Raw genomic sequence first — 27863 nt, forward strand, 5'->3', positions numbered from 1 at the left:
GAAAAGAGACCAAACCTCCAGCACATCTGAATGCCCCAAATCCTCTCTGCCACCACCAAAATGGTGTACTAAGGTGGCGCATGCACCTAGTCTACACAGCCCTTTGCTTTTTGGCCAAGATAAAGCTTGGTGGCATTTACTAACTGATAGGCTCTCTATGGGGCAAGACTACAACTGGCCCTTGCAAGAGGATGAACTATGATCTAACCAGTCTTTTCTCTCTCTAACATCTCTGATCCATGCCTCTAAACAAGCTCAAGAAGCAGAGGGTCCTGGAGGTGCCAGATGAAAGCAATCCTTTCCTGAAGTATACTAGCAACATGCCAGATTGGCTATGCATAAGAGACACTGCCCACGGGAACTGCATGGGAGAGCCAAACAGCGAACCTCAGATTAAACTCCAACAAAATGGACTGAAAACTACAAGCTTGGGGCTATAGAATCTGTCTGATGATTCATTCCAAATGCTACAGCTCCCAGCTTGACTGACAAGTCAGAGCTCCTCATATTTCACAGCAGGAATAAAGGGCAGGCTTCTCCTGGGCCATGCCTCTCACCCACCTAGAGCAGTAAATTGGCCACTGATGAGAGATTTCGTGAAGTGAATGAAATGGCATTTCTCCCCCTCCCCCAGGACTCCAGCTCTCTGCAAGGATCCTATCTAACTGCTGAAGCTGCTCACAGCCAGTCAAAACAGCCCCAGCCCTGTATCACACTGTTATCAGACTTTGAGAGCCCAGGGAGAAGGAGGAGGGAAAGAAGGTTACCCAGCTCAGAACCACTATTTCCAAACAGGTTTATTCCATTGGCTACTCTTGGGTGCAAGGGACAACTTGCAGGGACAAAACAGAGTCACAGGTCACCTGCCAGCAGAGAGGATTGGGGAGGAAAAAACGTAACTTGCAATAAAGAGGGAGTGGAGAGAGAGAAGGCCACTAGATCCCACCCACCGCTCACAGCAGCTTTGGGCCCCACAAACCATAAGACTGACCCCAACTTATGCTCACTTATTCTCAGGCTCTTTTGCCTCTTTCTTCATATAGTTTTTGGGAATATACTTCCCTACCCCACAGGAGGCTTTATTAACGTGAATTAAGCAAGCCCAACTCAGTGTCACTAGTGGTAAAAGGAACCTACTTCACAGAGAAAAGCCTTTAGCTTTATTTATAATAATGAAAGAAGGATGGAGTCCTTAATCCACCACAACTCAGTTACAGTCCACCTATCCAAAAGCTCGTCTATTCTTGCCATTTTTACAGCGTGCTCATGAAAAGCACCATACCAATTTAGTCCATAGACAACCATAAACACCCCTGTCACAGCAAGGTCAAACCCTCTTCTTCCAGAGATGGAAGAAAAGTGAGATATTATCCAAGAGCTAGACAAGCAAAGGATTAAATCTGTCTACCAGCTCGATTCTGTAACACAACTATGGGGCTGGATTATTCCTGGAGATCGCATGCTGTTTGATTTACGAGTGAGCCACTTAAAGCCCTAGCTCCCCATATGAAGTGCCACTCTGTAAAGCCGATTCCCTGGTGTGGCATTAACTGTCTTGGATTTTCTTATTTCCAGGTCAGTTGTTTAGACTGCTATGCAGTTCACAAGGGCTACGGTCAGCGTAGGTCAAGAGATCAAGGTGGACTCCAACACACCATCAGCTAGACAAACTCACCAGCTTGCCTAGCAATGCACTTTACACCCAGGTTTCACATGACCTACAGGGATACGTACCATGAACTGTGGGAAAAGCAGCACAGCAAACTGGTTTGAAGTCCCCAAACTACCTTAAAAATGTTTAAATAACAATCTACGCCCATTCTGAACGTGGGGAAGGTCCAACACAGACAAGAAGCTGCCATATGAGATGAGCAAAATTAACAGTCTCCTTATGTAGCTGGTCATAGAATCTTTTCAGACCTTAAAGCTTGTCTTCCACAAACTACCTACTCTCGGGCAAGGAAGGGATACTTCCTGTACCAGACACGAATTACTCCTCATTAAAAGAGGAGAAACTCCATCCAGAGGGAGAATGTACCAGGCTCCTGATCAGAATGAACCTGGAATCCCTGGGGCTATTTTAGAGCCATCTACTGCAGCTGAAACATCAGAAATGTTTTTAGCCCCAAGTCACTGGCTCCGGTATGTCTTGACCAGGGATTCGACAGTGTTAGCAAAAGTGTTCTAAAACTCTAAAACACAGACAAGACAGCGGAGATTTGAACGTGCGCTATAGTAGTCAAGTTGAAGGTTGCCATTATTTAATGATGACCACACTACAACATTTTATTTTTAGAGCATCTTTAATGCAGAGCATCAGAAAATCATTCACAGACTCAGGCCACATCTACACTACCACTTATGTCGGCAAAACTTGTGTCACCCCGAGCGACATTAGTGGTAGTGTTCACAGTGCCAAGTCAGTGGCAAAGCTTCTCCCGCCGACATAGCTACCACCACCTGTTGAGGTGGTTTTATTATGTCGATGGGAGAGCTCTCTCCCATTAGCACAATGCAGTTATACAAGCAATCTTACAGTGGCGCAACTGCATCGGTACAGCTGTGCCGCAGTAAGCTCGGTAATGGACACAGCCTCAGTCATATGCTAGAGTAAAGAGAAAAATTAGAGAAAGAAACTTATGTGAGGACCTGGGAGGTGAAAAGCTCCAGAAAGATGGGACAGCAAGGCGGAAAACTTGGCAGGTAGGGAACTGTTATCCCTATTTTACAGACGGGGTAAAACTTGCTCAAGGTCTCATAGCAAGTCTACAGAAGAGGCAACAACAAAACCAAGGGTCTGCTGATTTCCTGTCCTGTGCTTTAATCACTAGGCCACACTAGCTTAGCTATGACAGTTTGTACCCCAATAATAAAAATGTTATTCAGGACAGGCTATGGTGAGCAGGGAGCAGATGACAGACCTGCTCATACATTAGAGGGGCTTCCCACAGTTGACATGCCACTTCCGAAGAGCTGCAGTGTAGAAGTGTGCAAACTCTCTAGCATCACAAGGGAGCAAACAAAAATAGACACAAAATCAACTTCAGAATACAAGGGAGGGCATGTGATCTAAGGCCTAGAACAGGGAACTGGGGACCTGATTCTCCTCTCATTCACATTGTTTTTATGCCAGTGTAACTTCATTGACTTCAACCGAGTTATTCCTGATTTTCATCAGTATTAGCGCAGGGGTTCTCAAACTTCATCAGACCGCAACCCCCTTCTGACAACAAAAATTACTACGACCCCAGGAAGGGGGGCCAAAGCCAAAACCCCACTGCCCTGGGCTGGGGGGGGAGGGAGGGAGTCAAAGCCAAAGCTCCAGGACTTCAGCCCCTGGTGGGGGGGGGGGGTGCAGTGCCTATTCCAATGCAAAACTCTAGTGAAAAACTACATTGATGTAATTACACTAATGCAAATTTCCTTATACAAGGAATGGGGATAATACTGACCTACCTCAAAGGGAGCGTGAGGCTTATTACATTACTCTTTGTGAAATGCCAAGATACCCAGACAAAGTATTAAACTAGAGTTCACGTTCTCCAGCAATAAAACAACCTTTTTCCTAGGAGTTGTATTTATTATAAATATAAAAGAGGGATGAGGAAAAGAGGGCCTAGAGAAGTGGAAAGTATTAGAATTCCCCAGGAAAAATGAAAAATAGGAACCAATAAGTAGGGAAGGAGAGAGAGAGAGATCCAGTGGATAATAAGGTGTAAAGGAGGTTACCCATTAGTTTCTCTAACAGTTGATGGAGACTAAGTTAGAGGATCCATTTCAGCCAGGAGGGCAGCTGGACATTTGGCTATGTTGACCTCTCCCAGTTGGAGACAAAGGGGCTAAAGACAGCACAGAGTCCAGACTTTCAATGGAAATATACCAGCAAGAAAATGAGCCTTTTTCTGCATTACACACTGCTTGAGGCAGAGGATTCCCTGTCTGAGTCCCCCAAGACAATAAAGCCCCTGTTTTACAAACAGGGTCAGTGCAGCTAAGAAGCTGAAACAAGTCAGATTCCTACTGTGATGGATACTAGGCTATGTCGACACTAGAGACCTCATAGCGGTACAGCTGTACCGATACAGCAGCACCTCTCGTATAGCCACTCTATGCTAACGGGCCGCATAATGGAACCGCCCCCAATAAGCAGCGGTAGCTATGTTGGCAGGAGAAGCTCTCCCATGACATAGAACTGTGCACAGTACCACTTATGCCAGCGAAACTTATGTCGCTCAGGGATGTGTTTTTTCACACCCCTGAGCAACGGAAGTTTTGCTGACATAAACGGTAGCATAGAGTTGGCCTCAGTCCTGTTTTGAGTCTTTTTGCCCAGCAGCAACGAGTCAGGGCTAGTCTACACTGGCAGCCCTTTAATGTGGCTTGTGTAGTTGAGGCAGAGCGCTGGGGGAGAGCTCTCCCAGAGCACTAAAAAAACCACCTCCACAAGGAGCGCAGCTCCCAGAGCTGGTGCACTGTCTACACCGGCGCTTTACAGCACTGAAACTTGCTGTGTTCGAGGGGGCGGGGTTTTCACAACCCTGAGTGAGAAAGTTGCAGCACTGTAAATTGCCAGTGTAGACAAGCCCTCAGAAACCTGACCCAGCTGAGAGCCAAGAGGCTGAATTTTTGCAGCAATGTTTCCCACCAAGACCATTTACTGAATGTAGGCCCAAATGAAGCACTTTCACACTAAACATTCCGTCAGAGCAGCCCAACCAGGTCAGCTCTACAAACTGCAAGGCATCTAACCTGAGGGAAGTGAGTCAGTCCGACAGACCCATCATCAACCAAGGGAGAGAAAGACAGACAGCATGTCACTGCAGAGCACAGCAATCTTCCCCATACCAGAAGAGACAACAAACAGATGTCAACATATGCACCCTGTTCCACACTTAGGACTAAACACTGCTTCCATGAAAATCAAAGGCAAAACTCCCTCTAACTTCAGTGGAGCAGGGACAAACCTTTAAAAAGAGGATGGGAGAGATGTGCCACCACAGAGAAAAACAAAGTTTAAAATAAAAACTTCTCATGTAGCTGAATCTTTTAATCTAGCACTTTACCTAAACCATCAGACAAAATAAGCAACCTGCCACCAGCAGTCAGCAAGTGTGTCTAAAATCAGAACACAACTGAACAGTCTAATGGTCTAATGTTTATGCACAGCCAGAATATTGCCATTAATACATTACTTATTAAACACCAAAAGCATAATCTGTATTTATGAAACCTCTTTTACGAACTTTGATGAACAGTTCCCAATCCTTTATAAAATGAAGGCACAATTGTTTTAGCTGGATTTTGCAATCAAAATGAAGCAGAACAGTATCATGAATTTTTAACACCTCAAAAGAGACGATTCTAAAAGCAGAACCATTTTTGTGTAAGTTACCAAGACTGTGCTTTTTTTAAACCAAGCTTAGCAGAGGTTTTGCAGAAGTGTTTCCATGCCTCTGTCATTTCAAAGAAAACAGCTGATGAAGATTTAAATATCCACCTCAGTGCTTGAAACTCAAACATTGCAATTTGTACTAGTCCATGAGGAAGACAGAGAAAGTGACTAAGGGCTCATCTACACTTACAATGCTGCAGCAGCACAGCTGCATCACTGTAAGGGTGGGCGTCTCCCGTCAGCATAGATACTCCATCTTGCGAGAAGCAGTAGCTAGTTGACAAGAGAAGCCCTCCACCAACATAGCGCTGTCTACACCAGGATTTAGTGCGTTGCACAGTTATGTGGATTTTCCACACTCCTGAGCGACGTAGTTATATCAACATAAGTTGCTAGTGTAGAACAAGCCTAAGAATTAACAGAAGTAAAACTGGACTTTTTTATTGTCCAAATTGAGTGAAATGCAAAATACACACCATAGCTAAAAGTCAATGAATTTAAAACAGTACCACACATAAGGGAATTTGTTTAATAAAGCATGATTTTTAACTTGACAGCAAATTTTATACTTTTAAAGAGGGAAAAACAATCACCACACAGATCACTTCCCTCAGGCCATAAGAAACAGAGAGGAAGCCACACAATCAAGCTGCATCTGAAGTCTACAAAACAAGCAGCAAATTTAAAGCTTCCCTCCTCAGGTGGCAGGCCTAACATGGTATCCAAAATAAAACAAGATAAGACAGATTCCATTCTTCCCCTCCCCTCATTGTGGGTCTGGTAGAGCCCAATGAGCAGACCTGAGGGATACCTGTTTGGACAGGGTAGGTTCTGCACTAGTATGGATGATTCAACATCCTCATTTGTCATCTAAAAGAGTCATAACCAAAACGCATGCCTTTGGCAGTTATCGTGCTGGGAATCCCCAAACCATCCCTTCCTGCCTTATATCACACTGCATTGTTCTTCTGGTATTCTATGGGCAACAGACCCAAAAATAATGCAGACATTTCCCTCTTTTTAAGAAAGTAATTTCATTTTCCACACTGGTTTATGACACTTCAGAAAGAGAAACCCAGTCACCAACCTTCCTAATCAACTTCCAAGAACCTGTCTATGATATGCACCGATCTCTTCGGAAGAGCAAGGGACACAGATCTAAATAGATCTCTCCCCTGCGCAAACTCCCCTTTTGTCCCCATATGCTGCTCTAGTGTATAACAGTGCTCACACAAAGAATGCACTGCACCACAGACTTCTCATTCACTGTGATGTACAAGTTTCATCTGTAGAATTTTTGAACAGTTTCTGGCATGGCCCGTGTGTTGGAAGACAAATTCCTTCAACACTGGAGAAAAAGCAATAGCAACCTTTACTTGCTGTAAACAAACCCCTAAAACAACAAAGATCCATTCACACAGACCTTTCATGATATCCTCCTTTCCTGATCTCTACTCACAAGAAGCATGAAAGTAGGATTCTTCTGGATCCTCTTCAATGCTTAAGTCTCTCCACACTATTTTTTCAATAGGTTCAAAAGTTTCAGCAATATAGTCAAATTCACCCATGATGTAACTTCACTTCAGTAGACTTACACCAAGCATTACTTTGTCCCACACCATCCGACACACTATCCTTTCTCCTCTCGGTTCCCAAAGACTAACACAATTATAAAGAGCAGGCAGCTTTCATGTTAACAATGATCTGCAACAGGAAAAGTAACTGGGCTTGCAGCAGGTTTGCTTCTTTATGGTGGATACTATAGATATGAAAAGCTGTTAAGAGGGAGAGAGGATTCTACTTTTTTAACTTTAGCTATTCAGACCTTGTCTATCCTGGAAGACTCTATGGACAAATGGAGAACTGTTACAATCATGACATGGCAGAAAAGCAAAACTTGAACTGCTGAGAGAGGAATGGATTTTTAATTCACTTTTTTTTTTAAAATCTGTTTTGTGTCTGCTCATGCCAGCATATTTAACTCCTAACATCCAGGGAGCACTTGAGAGGAAGGACATCTTCATTAAAGATCCAAACACTTGTATCAATTAAATCAAAGTATGAAAAAATTCCCAATGTACACCCAACACCTCCTACAAAACCAGAGAAGACTCGACTTGAAATTTCAGATATTTCTAACATAAAAAACAAAAGCAAAACAAAAAATTAGCTTTCAGGTCTTCTTTATACATTGTAAAGCACCACAAAAAGGGCACAAACCCAATTTTTCAGACTTCTGCAATTCACCTTTAATCTTCCCACTGTATGGAGATATTAGATGGAGGAAAAAAGCCATTATTGATGCAAGCAATAAGCTATCTGGCCAGATGGCACAGCACTTTGAATTTAAGGAATGTAACAGCTGTAGCTGGCACAGCTCAACTCCTATGGCTTTAGAAGCATGTAGGGAAGGCTCTAAGATGGTCCTAAAACATTATCTGTGTGCTCACCCATGAAGATACTCCTCAGCAAGCCAATAAGCCACCAGGGATACATTACTAGTAAGAACGCACTGAAAACCTGGCACTAAAAGCCAAACGCCACTTGGCCAAAACCATATCTCTGAAAGGTGCCTGAGCTGTGGGATATGAGGGAAAACCCCACAAAAAAAACAGGACTGCCTCCTGCTAAGATACAACTATCAGTTTGATGCTATTGGAGGTTCTTCTCCAACATCTAACTAGGCTGTTGACCACTTCCATCTGGGAGGGGGCTTGCTCACTAAGAAGGAAACTGTTGCTCCCCATGAATGTTAGAGCTGAAGCATGCCTCCCAAACACCAACTGACTGTTTCTCAACAGTTTTATCCCAAACCAGTTTAAGACTCTCTTTTCTGAAGGTGTTACTGCCGACTTGAAGCTAGCACTGTAATTCAAGCTTCTGGGTCCAGTAATAAAATTGTGATTTTCTTGGAGCAGATCTTAAGGGAATGTATGGTTTCTATTAAAGGTATGATGGAAGTAATGGATTGCAGCCCTACTCCAGTGCTTGATTTAATCAGTTTCATAAGCAGAACTTGGTCACCCTAACATCTCCCAGAACACTAGGGAATTTCTGGGGATCCATCTTCCTTCCCTGATAAGGTGTGGGAGGTAAACAGAGATTCTACAGATCTTTCGCATAAAGCCAGTTGTTTGACATACTCCTCTGCAGAGGAGTTGTGGATGGTTCATAAGGTTGCTCTGCACCTAAGGGAGCAGCAGAGAAAGGACATGATGACAGAATAAATTCTGAATATGATTGTATCATGGTTGCAATGTGATTGCAAAGTCTGCTGGTCAGTTTCATCTCAAAGGTTCCTAAGAGATCACTTTATACATGCAAGCCAGGCCTAAAAACAGAAGCCAGACACTATAGCAATGGCAGGGGGACGAAATGTGTGCGCACAAGCGTGGTCAAGGTGCAAACTGATTGAAAGAGAAGGTGCAATTTCCTAGTCAGAATACAAGCAGAGGAAAGGGTGAGCGGTCTAATATGTGCACAAGGGAAAGGTGGGGAGGCTATGGCAGATCAATTGGAAACAGGGTGCACGATAATGGAAGAGCACAAGCAGGGTACAGGCCAGTGTGAGGTAAAAGCTAGGAAAGAGTGGAGTGGGATACACACTGGGAGGGAGGGGAGGTGGAGGCGCAGGCAGGTTTACAAAACCAATTGGGGGTGTAGAAAAGTGGGAGATGGGGGTGCTGCAAGCTCAGGGAGGTGTGTTCAGGGGGGAGGGGCTGAGGGGGATGTAGGCAGAGGCTGGTGAGGGGTTGCAGGCTGGGGGAGATCTGGGGGCACAGGCTTAGGGATAAGTATGTGTAGAAGAGATGGAGGTGGTGCAGGTTGAGGGATGTGGGGGAGGGGGTGCAGGCTGAAGGGGGTCTTGGGGATGCAAGATCAGGGGGTGCGTAGGAGGGCAGACTTGAGGGTGCATGGGGGATGCAGGGAATATAGGCAGAGGTGGTGCAGGCTTGGGGTTGCAGGCTGAGGGATGGAGTGAGGGGGATGCAGGCTGAGGGGGGTACAAGCAGAGGCAGGTGACAGGGTAGGGTGTGGGCTGAAGGGATTGGGGGGTGCAGCCTGGAAAGGAAAGAGTGTGGGTTGACGGGGGCTTGTGGATTGGGGGCTGTGAAGGATGCAGGCAGAGGCAGGTGAGAGGTTAGGGGTGTGTACTGAAGGGACTTGGGGTGCAGGCTGGAGGGGAGGGGGCTCAGCGGTGTGTGGATGTGCAATGGGGGGGTATGCAATCTGAGGAAGAGGGGGTGGGGGTACAATCAGCGGGGTGAAGATTGGGGAGGGAGGGCTGAAGGCTGGGGGGGAGAGGCTGAAGGGAATGCAGGCAGAAGCCGGTGAGGGGTTAGGAGTGCGGGCTGGAGGAGAAGGGCTCAGAAGGATGCAGGCAGAGGCCAGGGAGAGGTTAGGGATACGGGCTGGGGGAAGAGGAGGTATGGGGACTGCAGGAAGAGACGAGTGAGGGCTGGAAGGAGTTGTGGGGGTGCAGATGGGGGGAGGAGCTGAGGGGGATGCAGGGAGAGGCTGGTGAGGGGTATGGGCTGGAAGGGGGAATGGGGTGGGGGGAGAGCCTGAAGAGAAGGCAGAGAGAGGCCAGTGAGGGGTTAGGAATACGGGCTGGGGGCAAAGGAGGTGCAGTGAGAGGCCGGTGAGGGGTGCGATCTGGAAGGGGTGCAGGCGGGGGGAGGAGCTGAGGGGGTGCACGCGGGGGAGAGGGGCTGAGGGGGTGCAGGCTGGAAGGAGTTGAGGGGGTGCAGGCGGGGGGAGGGGCTGAGGTGCTGCAGGTGGGGGAGAGGGGCTGAGGGGGTGCAAGCGGGGGAGAGGCCAGGGGAGGTGTGGGCTGGAAGGAGCTGTGGGGGTGCAGGCGGGGAGGAGAGGCTGAGGCAGGAGCTGGGGGTTGGGCTGGAAGGAGTTGTGGGGGTGCAGGCGGGGAGGAGAGACTGAGGCAGAAGCTGGGGGTTGGGGGGTGGGCTGGAAAGAGTTGTGGGGGTGCAAGCGGGGGGGAGAGGCTGAGGGGGTTCGGGCAAAGACCGGGGAGAGGGGGGTGGGGCTGAGGGGGTGCGGGCAGAGGCCGGGGAGAGGGGGGTGGGGCTGAGGGGGTGCGGGCAGAAGCCAGGGAGGGGCTGAGGGGGTTCGGGCAGAGACCGGGGAGAGGGGGGTGGGGCTGAGGGGGTGCGGGCAGAGGCCGGGGAGGGGAGGGGCTGAGGGGGTTCGGGCAGAGACCGGGGAGGGGCTGAGGGGGTTCGGGCAGAGACCGGGGAGGGGGGGCGCTGAGGGGGTGCAGGCAGAGGCCGGGGAGGGGCTGAGGGGGTGCGGGCAAAGACCGGGGAGAGGGGGGTGGGGCTGAGGGGGTGCGGGCAGAGGCCGGGGAGGGGAGGGGCTGAGGGGGTTCGGGCAGAGGCCGGGGAGGGGGGGGGGCTGAGGGGGTGCGGGCAGAGGCCGGGGAGGGGCTGAGGGGGTTCGGGCAGAGACCGGGGAGGGGGGGGGCTGAGGGGGTGCAGGCAGAAGCCGGGGAGGGGCTGAGGGGGTGCGGGCAGAGGCCGGGGAGGGGGGGGGCTGAGGGGGTGCGGGCAGAGGCCGGGGAAGGGCGGTGATCGCCCATGGGCCGTGCCCGGGTGTCGCACTCACCCAGGTCGTCCATGGTCCGGCCGGGCCCGCAGCCGCCGCGCTCCGCTCGCAGCAACTTTCTCGGCCAGCCGCGCGGGCGCGCTCCCGCACCGCCTGGACGGCGTGCGCGCTCCCCGAGCGGCCGGGCGCCGGGACGCTGCCCCCTCGTGGCGGCTCCGAGAACGTCAGCTGCCGTCCGGAGCCAGGGCCGGGCGCGGAGCCGCAGCCTGGTGCGGGCGGGCGGGCAGGCGGGTCAGGACTGAGGCAGCCTGGGGCGGTGCCACAGGATGCCGCGTGGTGCTTGGTGGCTGGATGCTCCGCCGCCTGCCGGGGTCTGTGCTGCGGCGTGGAGCACGGTGGACACGACGGCGGGGTGGCGCCAGGGGCGAGCTGCGTCCTGAGGTGGGTCCAGAGGTGCTGGACCCCAGGTGGAGCCATGAATTGCGCAGTGCCCCTCTGCGGCGCTGGGCGGCCCGTGGCTTCTTCGGGGCACCCGACGACGGGGGCGGCGGAGGCACTGCCACCTGGTGGCGAGCCTGGGAACTCCAGCTCTCAGCCTGGCGGGATGATCAAGAAAGTGGGTGAGAGCCCACGAAAGTTTTATGCCCGAATAGATTTGTTAGTCTCTAAGGTGCCACGAGGACTCCTGGTTGTTTTAACAATCTACATGTATGTCTGGTTTACCTAATGATGTACCATCCCCTTATGGTAGCCTGCCTAACTTCTTCAGACACCCTAGCAGGAAGCTGTGTCAGTCTGGTTTCCCCAAACAGCTCCCCAACTATTACCCTCTTGAGAGCGGGAGGGAGTCCCTGATGATCCAGCTAGAAGCTCCTTTGTTCTTGTCGGTTACCAGGCCTTAGCCTTGCTTGTCCAAACCAGTTCAGTAGCCTCAGCTGGAGATAGAGCCAGATGCCTCAGAACCAATGGCTCTGCCACTGTCCCATAAGGGCCGCCAAGTATTTACTGTGGGGTGGCTCACCCTCAGCCATTGTTTCCATCCTGACTGCTTTTCCTTACAACCGCCTATTAAATTAAGCTCGTATATCCATACAGTAAATGTCCAAACCATATCAACCATACAGTGTTCACAAATTATTACAAGGCAGCCCCACTTCTGTCACAGCTAGTATTTGTACCACTCTGTCCTCTTATCTTATTGTACTCCAGATGACAGGATGGTTAAAAACAGTCACTGGCACTGGTGAGCAATTTCCTGAAAATTGGCAGTGTAGAAAAGGCCAGAGTGATAGGGAACTCAGAGAACACCACTTGTGCACCACTTTTCCTAAAAATGAAACCTAATGAGTCAGGGTATGTTCTTAAAGCCTCATGGCATGTCCTGTAATGTAGCGTGCACACGCGAGATTGCACTTTTTTGTAAAGAAAACACAGAGACCTTGCAGTCAACTACTAACAATACCCTGTGCTTTATTTTTCACTCTCCAAACACAGGCACACCCAGTTTCCTGGCTAACACAGTCCAGTAGACATCATTATTTCCCCTACTAAGAAGTATTGTCATTAGGTCAAGGGATACTGCACTATCCTCTCCCTGTTCCTGGCTGACACTTTAGAATAATCAGCAGCCTCCAGAAATTCATCCCAGGTTTATGCTGCATCCCATATATGATGGGAAAGGACATAGAGAGCTTAGAGAGTACTGTATGGTTATCATTGTGATGCCAATATGATTAATATATAAAACTTATACGTGTGTGCTTTGCTATGAAGTCTCGTGGGCATGAGTTAAGAAACTCCCAGTAACCTGTGACAAAACAGACATTTAAAACACCATGTGCATGTAGTCTGGCCATGTTGCTATTACCTAAAGTCTGATGCCCTGGCTATTATTGTCTCTAGGTTGTTACTGTTGGTGTATTGCAGTGTTACATAGCGAGATGACTTGGGGATCTGTGGTTCTCAGGCATAGAGACACACAACCGTGGAGTGTTGCAGTTGTGGCTGGTAATTTGGAACTCCTAAATTCACAGGAATCCTGTCTTTCTTTCCCAGCACTGCCACCCAGCTTCCTTGGAATCTACATTTTGCTTCCCAGGAATGAGTGACAGGCATCTTTCTTGGTGTATGCTGTGTTCTGTATCTTAGTGTGAATACAAAATAAACTGCAGTGCATTTGTATTGATGCCTAGTCTACATTTTTTAATTTCTAAAGTCATCCAGGGATATAGAGTAGTCAAGCGATTAGTGAAAATAGCCATATATGGTAAAGGGAGCTGCATCTTTCCTGCATCATGCACATTAAGGTAGGCTAGGCTGCACTAACCAGTTAAATTCTTGGTTGGAAGTGATGAGCTTTGATTCCATGTACAAAACAATAGTACAACAGTAATTACTGCTGTTGGTAAAGATTATATCACTAACCACCTAATGGAGAATTAGGTTATGTGTGCTGGAAAGACTGCAGCATGGATTTAGAGATTCAGATAGGTTATAGGCAAGAAGAAGGCAACACCAGGGACTAGCTTTAAAGGCCAATTCTGTGCTGATTTACATCCAGTGCCATCCTATTAAAATCTCAGAGTGTAAATAAGCACAACATTAAACCAACAGTCCAGGGCCATTGTAGAAGAAGGACTCATTGCTTCTGAACAAGTATGTGTCAAGACATGAAAGGCAAATGCAGAATTGGCCGGATCCTGGATGTTATTGATTGCTTGCAACTGCCATTGAAATTAATGGGCCTCAATACCTCTCAGAATTGGGCCCTTAGGAAACAGACTTTGCTCTAGCTGCTGAATTGAGCTCTGTGTGAAATGCCTGGTGAAGTAGAACTGGCAAGGCCATCACCACTGGTGATATGATTTTCCAGTAAAACAGCTTTTAAATCAAACCTCTAAGGGACTTGTCTTCACGGCAAGTTAGCTCAAGTTATAGACTCAAGTGGTCCCCTTAATTCAAGTCCCACCCATACACAAAACTGCCTCACTTGAGTGCCTTGGTGCTTTTAACCTGAGTTAACTGGAAGAGGATAAAACTTGAGTGAGCACAAGATATCAGCTGCTAGCATGACCAATTGTTAGTGTAGGCCCACGTTAACTTAATATGGGTGCTATTAGTCCTCCAATGCCTTTCCACAATGCCTCCTCAGCTGAATATTCTTGTCATCTACTTCTTCTCTGCTTCAGGAACAGACATCACTTCACATGTGCCAGTTTGGCATTCAATCCCCACATTCATGTGTGGTATCTAGTGCTAACAAATGCAGTTCTCCAGCTCTGGTACCAAACTTTGTCTGACTAGAATGGCAAGCGAGAGAACACATTCCCAGTGTGTTGCTATCTGGCTCGAGGCAGACATGAAGGTTTTTGTAGCTCAAGAGGAGTAACTTGAGTTAACTATGTAGTGAAGCCATATCCTTAAAGAAAATGACTGCATTTCTGGTGAAAGATGCCAAATGGGCAACACTGGAAAATAAAGTCATTGTTTTTTTAATAGAGCAAGTACAGCACAGAGGTAGGCTTCCTTACCCCACCTTCGCCCTACTAACAGGGCAATTTATTAAGTGATCCATCCCCTGTCATTCAATCCCCATATCTGGCAGTCAGAGGCTCCAGGCTCCCCCTTCTCTACTCAAACCACTTAGACCATCCATCTGTTTCTCTCCAATGCTCTGGATCCCTAGCCATGCAAATAGGGAATACATTTGTTCAATGAGCTTTGAGATAGGCAATGAGTCAACAGCTCAAAAGCTGCACTAAATTTGCACAAAATGAAGGATTGCAGATGCCCTCTTCAATACAGGGATTCAACCCATGGCAACTAAGGCTGTGATGTGATGTAAGTACCTGATGGTCTATCATGATGTAAAAGGTGTGAGATGGGTACTGTCCACATAATATATCTATGCATTAAAGACAGTGGCAGCCACAAAACAGAATTTAGCCCATTAGGATGTTTCAGCTAACCACTAATCAGCAGGTGCTTTTTCCAAGATAAAAGGCTATGGTTTCTTCATGGTAAAAGTCTAAGATCACTTTTATAAGTGAGTAAATTCTAATGCATAAGCTCTAATTAATTACATTGCTTGACATCATGTGATGTAGTATGGGTATATTCAAAGCAGTCTCTAGAAGCTATTGAAATACCTCTGAACTCTCCAGAAGGGTCTTGTGTGTCACCCCCAATTCTTCATTCTCAGTCCTCTGTGGAAGGAAATCCCAGCCTTTTCCCTGCTGGCGGTATTAGCCTCTGACTGGTTTTATTTAATATATAGTATCAGAGGGGTCACCGTGTTAGTCTGTATCCACAAAAACAACGAGGAGGCCGGTGGCACCTTAAAAACAAACAGATTTATTTGGGTATAAGCTTTCATGGGTAAAAAACCCACTTCTTCAGATGCATGGAGTGAAAATTACAGATACAACCATAAATATATTTTGGCACATGAAGAGAAGGGAGTTACCTTACAAGTGGAGAACCAATGCTGAAGGCCAATTTAGTCAGGGTAGATGTAGTCCACTCCCAATAATTGATGAGGAGGTGTCAATACCAAGAGAGGGAAATCTGAAATGGTTGTGGGTAAGGACAAAGTCACAAAGCTCAGCCACCAGGTGTGCTGTGGCTACATCAGGGATACTGTTCTTGACAGCTTGTAGTCCATCCTCATGTGGAATATTGGTGTAAAGAGCTTCTACATCCATGGTGGCCAGGATGGTGTTTTCAGGAAGATTGCTAATGCATTGTAGTTTCCTCAGGAAGTCAGTGATGTCTCAAAGATAGCTAGGAGTGCTAGCAGCATAGAGTCTGAGGAGAGAGTCCAAATAGCCAGGTAATCCTGCTGTAGGAGTGCCAATGCCTGAGATGATGGGATGGATTTCCAGGATTATGGATCTTGGTTAGCAGATAGAATACCTCTGGTCCAGGCTCTAGGGGTGTGTCTGTGTAGGTTTGTTCCTGAGCTTTGTGACTTTGTCCTCACCCACAACCATTTCAGATTTGGGGACAACCTATACCTTCAAGTCAGCAGCACTGCAATGGGTACCCGCATGGCCCCACAGTATGCCAACATTTTTATGGCTGATTTAGAACAACGCTTCCTCAGCTCTTGTCCCCTAGCACCCCCCTAGGCTGGCTCACTGTAAAAGCAATGTTCCCTCTCTTGGTATTGACACCTCCTCATCAACTATTGGGAGTGGACTACATCCACCCTGACTAAATTGGCCTTCAACATATGTTAAAAGAAAAGGAGTACAGCTGTAGCTCAGGAAAGCTTATGCTCAAATAAATTGGTTAGTCTCTAAGGTGCCACAAGTACTCCTTTTCTGTTTGCGGATACAGACTAACAGGGCTGCTACTCTGAAACGAACGTATGTTAGTCTTCAAGGTGCAACTGGGCTCCTCCTTATTTCATATATAATGTCTTTACTTTGCTGAAGAGGTTTCTCTAGTATTTTTTTGCTTTCTCTCCTTTAATTTTCAGGACACATTCCCCTTTCAATAGCTGTGGAAATACAAAATGAGACTTATTTAAAATTGCATCCGATGAAGCGAGCTGTAGCTCACGAAAGCTCATGCTCAAATAAATTGGTTAGTCTCTAAGGTGCCACAAGTACTCCTTTTCTTTTTGTGAATACAGACTAACAGGGCTGTTACTCTGAAACTTAAAATTAATGTTACAGTTGCTCTCAGTTTATTAAAATATTTTATTAGCAGGAACAGACTGTGGCAAAAAACAAAGGGAATAAAAGCATACATCTCTATCACACATAGATGCAATAAACTTCTATGTACTTGATAAATTACAAAATTTTATACAAACAGAGGTGGCAGAAAAGACCGTAAAAATGATTTATGAAAGCTATTAAAAAAATAAACATAAAACTAGCACAAGCAGTAGAATAGACAAACAATTACATACTTGCCTCCCCCCCAGGATACAAAACAGACTAGCCTCTAACAAGCATAAAAACCACCACTAAACAAAAATTGTTTAAAAAAACATAAGTATTTTAAGCTCATTTGAATCTATTTTTAACCAACTGTATTCAGTCTCCGTAGAGACTGTCAAAAATTGCCAATGCCGACTATATTTCAAGTCGTCATGGCGGGGTATTGGGAAAAGTTTTCAATTAGCAATAATCGCGCCTCGGATTAACCTCATTGGCTACGATACTGCCACTGCGCAAAGCTAACGATAAGCTAGCCGGCGTCGCAGCCCCTCGACGGGCCATGGTCTCCTCGGTTAGGGAGAACGCTGGTATAACGGGGCGGCAAGTCGGGTACGAGCCGCCCTGAGGAACACCGCCTCTGACACCCAGGAGTGCCAGCCAAATCCAGCAGGGTTGAGGGGTTCAGCGCCTTCATGTCACTCAAAACCATCAGATCGCCGCAGAGATCTCTGGGAGTTGCTATGCAAATTAGATTTTGACGGCGCCAGGCCGGAGCCTGCCTGAGGCGGATTCAGCAGCTGAAGCAGCTTCAGAGGAGGGGGAAGGCGGGAAACGAGTGAGGGAGGCACCAGAGAATGGGGGTGGGGCGGAGAAAATGGCGGCGGCCGGGAACTGGGAGCAGCCGCTTCCTGGCTTGTCAGCCCGCGGGACAGCGGAGCTGGGGCAAGGGCGGCGCGCCTGTGCGAGTCTGAGGGAACGGCCTCTCTTCCGTCCGACTGGGAGACAAGCCGCTGAGGGGCGCCCCCCGTCCGCTCCCCGGGGCGCGGGACAAGCCGCTGAGGGGCGCCCCCCGTCCGCTCCCCGGGGCGCGGGACAAGCCGCTGAGGGGCGCCCCCCGATCCGCTCCCCGGGGCGCGGGACAAGCCGCTGAGGGGCGCCCCCCGATCCGTTACCCGGGGTCTCTCAACCCTTCTGCGCGGGGAGCGTCCCAAGTGGTAGCTCTGCTCCACTGCGGCGCGGCGGAAGACCCGAGGGCTCGGAGTCGTATCCCCCGCTCCGCGGCGAGTACCTCGGGGTGACGTTCACACCCGGAGCTCGCAGCCTCCGCCACAGTGCCCTGGGGGTCCTGCACTGAGAAACTGTCCCTTAACCCCACTCACGGCAGGGCTCCTTAGGAGCCCGGTGTACCTGCGAGAGGGGCCAAAAACTGAATTCTCAATTCCTGGTTGAACAAACAGCCCAGTCGCCTCTAAGGTGCCACAAGTTTTCCTTTTCTTTTTACGGCTCTTCAGCAGCCCGCCCCGGTAACCGGCAGTGCTTATATATAATAACCGGCTAATTATTACCAATTACAGAAAAAGACACTCCAAGCTTGTCAGTTAAAACAAGACGTCACTGACCACTAGCTGCATTCAAAACCTATTAATAAGGCCAACAATAAACAAAAACGAAGTCTGACTTTACAACCACAATATCAGTCTCACATGAGACTGTCAAAAATTGCCAATGCCGACTATATTTCAAGTCGTCATGGCGGGGTATTGGGAAAAGTTTTCAACTAGCAATAATCACGCCTCGGATTAACCTCATTGGCTATGATACTGCCACTGCGCAAAGCTAAAGAAAACTCCCCAGTCTTACAAACCACTAAAATCTGATCACTCTTCAGGTTAAAGGGAGTTTTCACGAGACCTCAAAATGCCCTGAAAACTTTCCTCCTTCAGGTCAATGTAAACCTACCTCTGTTATAATTGTACAATAAGATATTTACACAGACTTTGACTTTCCCTAATTTTATTGCCAATTTAAAGAGATACTGAAGCATTCTGGGATATTGTATGCTAATTAGCTAATTGTATTGATAAGTGCTAAGGCAAGGAAAAGAGTTTAGGACTATAATAAAAAAAAAAAGGACCCTAATGTAAATTATCAAATTAACGTCATACTGGATCATTTACAGTTTGATCTGTCTCATAGAACTTTCATTCTTTCCTCAGAAAAAGCACCAGAAAAGGAAAACAAGCTCCTCAGTAACAGGGACTAAACCAGTGGTTTTCAAACTTTTCTTCTGGGGACCCAGTTGGGTGTAGGAGGGGCTCAGAGCTGGGGCAGAGGTTTGGGTTGTGGGGGTGAGAACTGTAGGGTGGGGCCAGGAATGAGGGGTTCAGGGTGTGGGAGGGGGCTCTAGGCAGGGCCAGGAGTGTGGGAGGGGGTAGGGCTCTGGGCTGGCGGTGCTCTGGGGTGGGGCCGGGGATGAGGGTTTGGGGTGCAGAAAGGGGTTCCAGGTTTCAGGGGAGCTCAGGACTGGGAAAGGGGGTTGGGGGACAGGGTTGGGGTGCGGACTTACTTCTGGAGGCTCCCTTTTAGCAGCAAAGCCGGGGTGCAGAGTCAGGCTTCTCGCCTGTCCTGGCACCACAGACCATGCTGCACCTCGGAAGTATCCAGCAGCAGGTCCGGCTCCTAGGCGGAGGCGAGCAAGCCGCTCCACGCGGCTCTCGTATGCAGGCACTGCCCCTGCCTCCCAGCTCCCATTGTCCAATTCCCGGCTAGTGGGAGCGCGGAGCCGGTGCTCGGGGTGGGGGCAACCCCGGGGTCCCCCTGCCTAGAAGCCAGACCCACTGCTGGCTGCTTCTGAGGCACAGTACAGTGTTGAAACAGGTAGGCACAGAACCCTTGACAGCACCCACTGCTCTTCAACGCTGTCTAGGGAACCAGCGGACGCTGCTCAGAGGAACTCTGCCCGGATGCATGAAACAAGGGTGGAACAAAAATAATACCTGCAGTGGCAGATCACTCCCTTGTCCAGCATCCTCCTCCTGGCATTGTAAATGGCCACTTTGGCCAGTGCCAGGAGGAGGTTGACGAGGAGGTCTCGCGACTTTGTGGAGACACAGACAGAGTGCGCAAATACAAAAAGGTGTGGGGAAAAGTGCAGCTAGAACCTCAGCTGCAACCTGGCGCATTCTAGATAGGCGTGTGCCAGCTTCTCCGTCATGCCGCAAAAAGGGCAGGTGTTGGGGATAGGGGTGAATTGTGTCAGGTACAGGCCTGTGCTCACAGCTCCATGAAGGAGCCACCAACCAATATCCCTGGCGGGGCGTGGGACCAGGGTGAAATAGAGGCTGGCACACCGGGGTTCCTCACCGTCTCAAAGTGGTAGAAACTCTCACCCTTTGGTATTGGAGCAGGACACGAGGGTGAGGAAGTGAAACATGGAGCACAAGCATGTAAAGTTGTTCCCTTGGTGCGATTTGGAAGCAAACTGTCTGCAGGGCACAACGCTGGCTCGGATTATGGAGGGGCGGGAACAGGGGGGCTCACAGAACAGGGGCTAGATGAAAAGATCCGGAGTGTCTTCATCCATCAGGTCAATGTAAACTGACCTCTGTTATAATTAAACACAGACTTTGACTTTCCCTAATTTTATTACCAATTTAAAGACAAGAAGAGATACTGAAGCATTCTGGGATATTTTATGCTAATTAGCTAATTGTATTGACCCTATAAAATGCCGAGGCGAGAAAAAAAAGCTTTGGGTATGTCTACACTATGAAATTAGATTGATTTTAGAGAAGTTGAGTTTTAGAAATCCATTTTATAGTCGATTGTGTATGTCCCCACTAAGCGCATTAAGTCGCCAGAGTGCATCCTCAATACCATGGCTAGCATTGACTTACGGAGCAGTGCACTGTGGGTAGCTATCCCGCAGTCTCCGCTGCCCATTGGAATTCTGGGTTAAGCTCCCAATGCCTGATGGGGCAAAAACATTGTCGCGGGTGGTTTTGGGTACATGTCATCAGTCGCCCCTCCCTCCATAAAAGCAACGGCAGACAATCGTTTCGCACCTTTTTTCCTGGGTTACCCATGCAGATGCCATACCACAGCAAGCATGGAGCCCGCTCAGCTCACCGCTGCTGTTGTGAGCATTGTAAACACCTCGCACGTTATCCTGGAGTATGTGCAGAACCGGGCTAAGAGAAGCCAGCATGAGGACGATTGTGATGAGGACATGGACACAGATGTTCCTGAAAGCATGGGCTGTGGCAACTGGGACATCCTGGCGGCAATGGAGCTGGTTGATACAATGGAATGCTGATTCTGGGCCAGGCAAACAAGCACAGATTGGTGGGACCTCATAGTGTTGCAGATATGGGATGATTCACAATGGCTGCGAAACTTTCGCATGCATAAGGCCACTTTCCTTGAACTTTGTGAGTTGCTTTCCCTCGCCCTGAAGCACAGAAATACCAAGATGAGAGCTGCCCTGACAGTTGAGAAGGAGTGGTGATAGCCTTGTGGAAGCTTGCAACACCTGACTGCTACCGGTCAGTTGGGAATCAATTTGGAGTGGGCAAGTCTAGTGTGGGGACTGCTGTGATCCAAGTAGCCAATGCAATCACTGATGTTCTGTTATCAAGGGTAGTGACTCTGGGAAATGTGCAGGTTATACTGGATGGCTTTGCTGCAATGGGGTTCCCTAATTGTGTGGGATGATAGATGGAATGCATATCCCTATCTTGGCAGTGGACCACCTTGCCAACCAGTACATAAACCGCAAGGGGTACTTCTCAATGGTGCTGCAAGCACAGGTGGATCACAAGGGACATTTCACCTACATCAACATGGGATGGCCGGGAAAGGTGCATGACGCTTGCATCTTTAGGAACTCCGGGCTGTTGGAGCAGTTGCAAGAAGGGACTTACTTCTCAGACCAGAAAATTACCATTGGGGATGTTGAAATGCCAATAGTTATCCTTGGGGACCCAGCCTACCCCTTGCTCCCATGGCTCATGAAGCCGTACACAGGCAGCCTGGACAGTAGTAAGGAGCAGTTCAAGTACAGGCTGAGCAAGTGCAGAATGGTGGTAAAATGTGCCTTTGGATGTTTAAAAGCTTGCTGGCGCTGTTTGCTGACTAGGTTAGATCTCAGCACAACCAACATTCCCATTGTTATTGCTGCTTGCTGTGTGCTCCATAATATCTGTGAGAGTAAGAGGGAGACATTTATGATGGGCTGAGAGCTTGAGGCAAATTGCCTGGTGGCCAATTTTGAGCAGCGAGACACCAGGGCGATTAGAAGAGCACAGCTAGGCGTGCTACGCATCAGAGAGGCTTTGAAAACCAGTTTCATGACTGGCCAGGCTACTGTGTGACAGTTGTGTGTGTTTATCCTTGATGCAAACACCTCCAGGAGAACTTCATGGAGATGTCCCTGGAGGATTCCCACTCCATCCCCAGACACATTAACAGACTTTTCCAGTAGCTGCACTGGCCGCGAATGCATCCCAATTCTTCAGGGCAAATCAAACATTAAACACTATTGCTTTTAAACCCTGTACTGTAGTTACAAATGTGCAAATGAGCTGCCTTCTCCGGCTTCAGGGTCAGGCATCCTGCCTTGGGAGGGTATTGGCTCCAGGGTGATGAAAAGGTCCTGGCTGCCGGGGAGAACGGATTCACCGCTTGCCTGATGCGCATTCTCCTCCTCCTCCTCACCCTCACCCTCATCCTCATCCTCCTCCTCCCTGTTGCGTGAGACTCCCCCCTCGCAGGTATCCACGGACAGTGGTGGGGTAGTGGTAGGGTCCCCCCTTAGAATGCCATGCAGCTGATCATAGAAGTGGCATGTATGGGGCTCTGACCTGGAGCAACCGTTTGCCTCCTTTGTCTTTTGGTAAGCTTGCCTGAGCTCTATGCGGCACTGCTGTGTGTCCCTGTTGTAGCCTCTCTCCACCATGCCCTGTGCGATTTTGGCATATATATTAGCATTTCTTCTTTCTGATTGGAGTTCGGCCTGCACAGGTTCTTCTCCCGATACAGCAATCAGATCCAGGTTCTCCCTTTTGGTCCATGCTGGAGCTCGTTTGTGATTCTGGGGGGACTGCATGGTCACCTATGCTGCTGAGCTCACCACGCTGACCAAACAGGCTGAGGGTGCAGGCTCTGGGGCAGGGCCAGAGATGAGGGGTTTGGGTGCAGGAAGGTGTTCTGCGTTAGGGCTGGTCAGGGCTCAGGAAGAGGGATGGGGTGAGGGAGGGTGTCAGGGCTCTGGGCTGGGGGTGCAGGCTCTGGGGTGGGGCCGGGGATGAGGGGTTTGGTGTGCAGGTAGGGGTTCTAGGTTGGGGGTGGCTCAGGGCTGAGGCAGGAGATTGGGGCACAGGGTTGGGGCACAGACTGACCTCCGGTGACTCCCAGTCAGCAGCGCAGCTGGGGTGCAGAGGCAGGCTTCCCGCCTATCCTGGCACTGCAGACTGCGCTGGTCCCCGGAAGTAGCCAGCAGCAGGTCCAGTTCCTAGGCGGAGGCGCGCAAGCAGCTCAGTGTGACTCTCACGCGCAGGCACTGCCCCCCGCCCCAGCTCCTATTGGCCGGGAGTGCAGTGCCAGTAATCGGGGCAGGGGCAGCGCACGGAGCCCTGTGGCCCCCCTGCCTAGAAGCCGGACCCGCTGCCGGCTGCTTCCAGGGCACAGCACGGTGTTGAAACAGGTAGGCACTAGCCTGCCTTAGCTGGGCAGCACCAATGATGGGACTTTAATGTCTCAGTCGGCTGTGCTGACCAGAGTGACGCAGTGCCTAACATGCGACAACCCAGTACTGGGCTGTGACCCGAAGTTTGAAAACCATCGGATTAAACCACCACAGCTTTAAGACAAGACCAATGTTTATTCCTGCTCCCATATATCAAAAATACCTCAAAGAAGCCCAGAGAAACTGAAAAAATACAAAGAAAGAACCTAGCCTCCCAGAGTACCTTCTTCACCTAATCTAGTCTTCACTGAGACAAAAAATCAACATCCACAGAAACTACTAAAAATTGCCAACAACAGCTATATTTCAAGCTGTCAAGGCAGAACACTGATGAAAGTTTTCAATTAGCAATAATTATATCTCCATTGAACTTCACAGACTATGCTACCACTGCACAAAACTAAACAGAGAGGCCATGTGATCCTTGCTAACTCAACACCCACCTGTTTTACAGCATGGGGTGAACTAACTGCCTGCCTAGCTCACGCTGGATGAAGCTGCCAGCAGCTATTCCACCATGAGCCTCTCTTGCTGCAGGACCTAATCCTGCGGAAAAAAACCCCACAAGTCCGCCTCATGTCAGCCTTTCCCCCCAATCTGGTCGCAGGGCATCATGGGCCTGATTATGCTAATTAGCCAATCACCATCTTTGCACCCTCTTGTCCCCTTCCTGTCTCCCAAAAGTTCCACATATGTGGCAGCCTCTCCCAGGACTCAGGCATCCTCAGGAGGAGATCTTACCTATTTCTCCTCCCCTGCCCATATCATCAGCAACGCAGCAACTGTCCTGCTCTCTTACAGGACCAATGCCAAGAAACACCCCATTAGACTCTTCCAGACAGCTTGGAGAACAGGAACGCAGCCCAAAGCTCCTTGAGGCCTCAGTAAGGCCTGTGACCACTTGTGGAGAGGCTGAGAAGAGAGGCCATGGTACGCCAGAGGGGAGCAGAACTTCCATGCACCTCAGGCCTCCAGTCTTATGGGGGGAGGGGGAAGAACCACACGGCACTTTTGCTCAACCCTGGTTTGACACTCTATACCACAGGGGAGCACCCTGTGAACCCCATATTCATCATTAATATATAATTGTGGTATTTCATATAAAGCATGCCATATAAGGTATTGTGGGAAAGGCTATGATCTGCTGAAAGCCACTGTTCTATATAAATATATATATAATTAGTGCTGTCAGGGTTCCCCCGCCACACTCTGAACTCTGGGGTACAGATGTGGGGACTCGCATGAAAGACCCCCTAAGCTTATTTTCTACCAGCTTAGGTTAAAATTTTCCCAAGGCACAAATTCCTTTCCTTGTTCTTGGATGGTATTGCTGCCACCACCAAGTGATTTACACAAAAATTCAGGGAAGGGTCACTTGGAATCCCTATCCCCACAAAATATCCCCCCAAGCCCGTTCACCTCCTTTCCTGGGGAGGCTTGAGAATAATAATTGCCTTAGCAATGAGAGCACAGACCAGACCCTTTGTCTTCAGGACACTGTAATCAATCAGGTTCTTAAAAGAAGAACTTTATTATAAAGAAAAAATTAAAATAATCACATCTGCAAATCAGGATGGAAGGTAACTTTGCAGGGTAATAAAAATCAATAAAACACAGAGGATAAACAGGAATAAAAGTACCTCTGCAGCATAGAAAAATTCACAAGCTAAAACAAATGATAACCTAATGCATTTCCTTGCCCTACTTCCAATTTGTGGGGTTTTAGATGGAATCTAGGTATATTTTCAGGAGATGTTGTACCTGCTTGGCTTCTCCCTCTGTCCTGAGAGGGAACAACAAAAGAGAACAACAAACAAATCCTTCCCCCCAGATTTGAAAGTATCTTCTTTCCTCATTGGTTCTTCTGGTCAGGTGCCAACTAGGTTATTTGAACCGCTTAACCCTTTACAGGTAAGGCAATTCAGTACAGCTGCCAAGGAAGGATTTTATGCTACTGCATACATAAAGGTTGTTATTCTTCCCTCTATATTTATGACAAGTGCATATGAAGTTATGAGGTTGTGTTGTATGGTTGTCACTAAAATGTGTTGTGAGTTAGGGAATCGCTCAGATATTAGATCCCCAGAGACCAGGACAAAGGAGGTAACCAACGCCCGGGCCGGTGTCGAACAACCATCAACAGCCATTGTTCAGCAAGGGAGTTACAACGCAAGGGCTTACTTGCACAAGGCCAGCCCAGGGGAATTGTTCAACCTTGCCTGGTGACTCAGCAATGCCCACCAGATATGCCTGGACTTGTGTTCTCCAAGCACATGGACTGAGGATATAAAATAGGGGACATAAGCCACATGGGTTGTCCTGTCTCTTCTTCCACCTATGTTTAAGGCAACGAGAATGCTGGAGATGAGGAGACTGGTCCCCAGGGTAACAGGGAGATCCTGTGTATGAAAGACTATACCCAACCTGCAATATCCAGTGGGATGAGAAAAACTGCTTAGTCCAGATATTGCCTAGTCTAATAAGGTTGAGAATTTAGACTGTGTGCTTATCTTCACTCCCCCCGCCACAATGCACTAGGAAGCCATACCTTAAGCCCACTCAATACAGGGCTCTTTAGGAGCCCAGTGTACCTGCAAAAGGGGCCAAAAGCTGAATTATCAAGAGACATTTAGTGGTTAAACAAACAGACCATTCCCTACACCCAGCTATTCAGCAGCACTCACTAGTAACAGGTAATGATTTACCCCAATAGGAATAGTAGAAAAAAATAAGTGAAAAAAAAACAAACCTGTCAATTAAAACAATAAACAGTAGTATCACTCTGCAGCCAAGTCCACACATACTCTTTAAAACCTATTAGTATGCTAATCAATAATGAACAGCCACAATTAAAATCTGATTTTACAACAACCATATCAGTCTCACATGAGACTATCAAAAATTGCCAATGCCGACTATATTTCAAATCAACATGGCGGGATATTGGGAAAAGTTTTCAACTAGCTATAATCACACCTCAGATTATCCTCATTAGCAATGATACTGCCCCTGCACAAAGCTAAAGAAAACTCACCAATCTTACATGCCACTAAAATCTGATCACTCTTGAGGTTAAAGGGAGTTTTCATTAGACCTCAAAATGCCCTGAAAACTTTCCTCCTTCAGGTCAATGTAAACCTACCTCTGTTGTAATTAAGCAATAAGATATTTACACAGACTTTGACTTTCCCTAATTTTATTACCAATTTAAAGACAAGAAGAGATACTGAAGCATTCCGGGATATTGTATGCTAATTAGCTAATTGTATTGACCCTATAAAATGCCGAGGAAAAAAGCTTAGACTATTGTATTAGAAAAAGACCCCAATGTAAATTATCAAATTAATGGTATACTGGATGATTTACAGTTTGATCTATCTCATACAATTTTCACTCTTTCATTAGAAAATCTTTTCCGCATTCAGCTTACAGCCCATTTGTTATTGGGAGAAATGTTCATTTAGTCTCTAAGGAAGTCTTGAAGATACCACTCTTAAATGAAAAATGCCTTAAAGTTGCTTCATGAACTGCTTAAAACACATACATAGCTCGGTTCAGATTCTCAATCGATTAACAAAAAAAAAAAAAAGGACAATTTGCAAACTTTATTAGCAATAGCAAAACATCTGGCTCAACTGGACGTGATGATTTAGTCAATTTTCCCCATATTTACATTCTTGGTTACTTTTTCCACCTAGCAAACATCAATAACCAGCAAGGCTGCTGGAACAATTTTTATAGTAGGAGTGCTGAGAGACATTGAACAAAACTGTAAACCCTGTACATAATGTAAACCACCTCAAGCACTTCTATTTTCATCACTTTTGATAACCAGGGTTAAATTCTTCTTGCCAGGAAAAATTAAAATCATGGGAAGCCACGGCCTCCCTTTTAAAACAAAACTACAAATGATTTCCACTGCCTCTCTCAGAAAATATATCATTAACTCCCATCTCCTCCACTCCCACCTCTCAAACCAGGAAACTTAGGCCTGGTCTACACTATGGGGGGCAGGGCAAGCTAAGTCAGTCTAAGTTACGCAACTTCAGCTAATAAAATAGCGTAGCTGAAGTTGACGTACTTAGAGCTACTTACCGCAGTGCCTTCTCTGCGGTCGGTAGACTGCTGCCACTCCCCCGTCGACTCCACCTGTGCTTCTCGCTCCAGTGGAGTACCGGAGTCCATGGGAGAGCACTCGGCAGTTGATTTATCGCGTCTTCACTAGACACGATAAATCAACCCCCGCTGGCTTGGTCGCTCCAGAAGTAAGTGTAGACATGATCATAGAGTTAACTCCCACTCCCACCTGCATAGAAATAGTGAGATGAGAACAAGGAAAATTGCACTAAATATCTCCTCATTCCAACCCCCCATCGCAGCCTATTCACGGAAAGGAATATGATACCGAGGTACCAAATCTCTTTAAGAATGAAGAGTTGGGAAGACATTAACAGATATCTATTAGGGTATCATTAACCCAGGACTGACTCAG

The 27863-nt window shown here is 48.0% G+C and overlaps 1 protein-coding gene, 1 long non-coding RNA gene and 4 other non-coding genes across 6 annotated transcripts in view; 1 reads left to right on the forward strand and 5 right to left on the reverse strand.

The window, feature by feature from the left end:
• Positions 1 to 11492, reverse strand: part of PXN (paxillin) — a 64400-nt gene extending 52908 nt beyond the window's left edge. The window contains exon 1 of the mRNA XM_037878658.2: positions 11015 to 11492. Within this exon, the coding sequence (XP_037734586.1) occupies positions 11015 to 11027 (13 nt within the window). The 5' untranslated portion in view covers positions 11028 to 11492. The remainder of the gene's footprint in view (positions 1 to 11014) is intronic.
• A 5513-nt stretch (positions 11493 to 17005) lies between these two features.
• LOC114019895 lies at positions 17006 to 17146 on the reverse strand. Its single transcript, XR_003564860.1, has one exon. It is a non-coding gene; the product is annotated as a U4 spliceosomal RNA (small nuclear RNA).
• Positions 17134 to 26549, forward strand: LOC122463078. Its single transcript, XR_006286060.1, has 2 exons — positions 17134 to 18514; positions 26443 to 26549. It is a non-coding gene; the product is annotated as an uncharacterized LOC122463078 (long non-coding RNA).
• LOC114019898 lies at positions 18324 to 18464 on the reverse strand. Its single transcript, XR_003564864.1, has one exon. It is a non-coding gene; the product is annotated as a U4 spliceosomal RNA (small nuclear RNA).
• On the reverse strand, positions 23636 to 23773 carry LOC114019896. Its single transcript, XR_003564862.2, has one exon. It is a non-coding gene; the product is annotated as a U4 spliceosomal RNA (small nuclear RNA).
• On the reverse strand, positions 26252 to 26392 carry LOC114019899. The gene has a single exon (XR_003564865.1). It is a non-coding gene; the product is annotated as a U4 spliceosomal RNA (small nuclear RNA).
• Positions 26550 to 27863: the final 1314 nt, after the last annotated feature.

Source organism: Chelonia mydas, chromosome 15 (genome assembly GCF_015237465.2).
Source record: "Chelonia mydas isolate rCheMyd1 chromosome 15, rCheMyd1.pri.v2, whole genome shotgun sequence".
Lineage (NCBI taxonomy): Eukaryota > Metazoa > Chordata > Testudines > Cheloniidae > Chelonia > Chelonia mydas.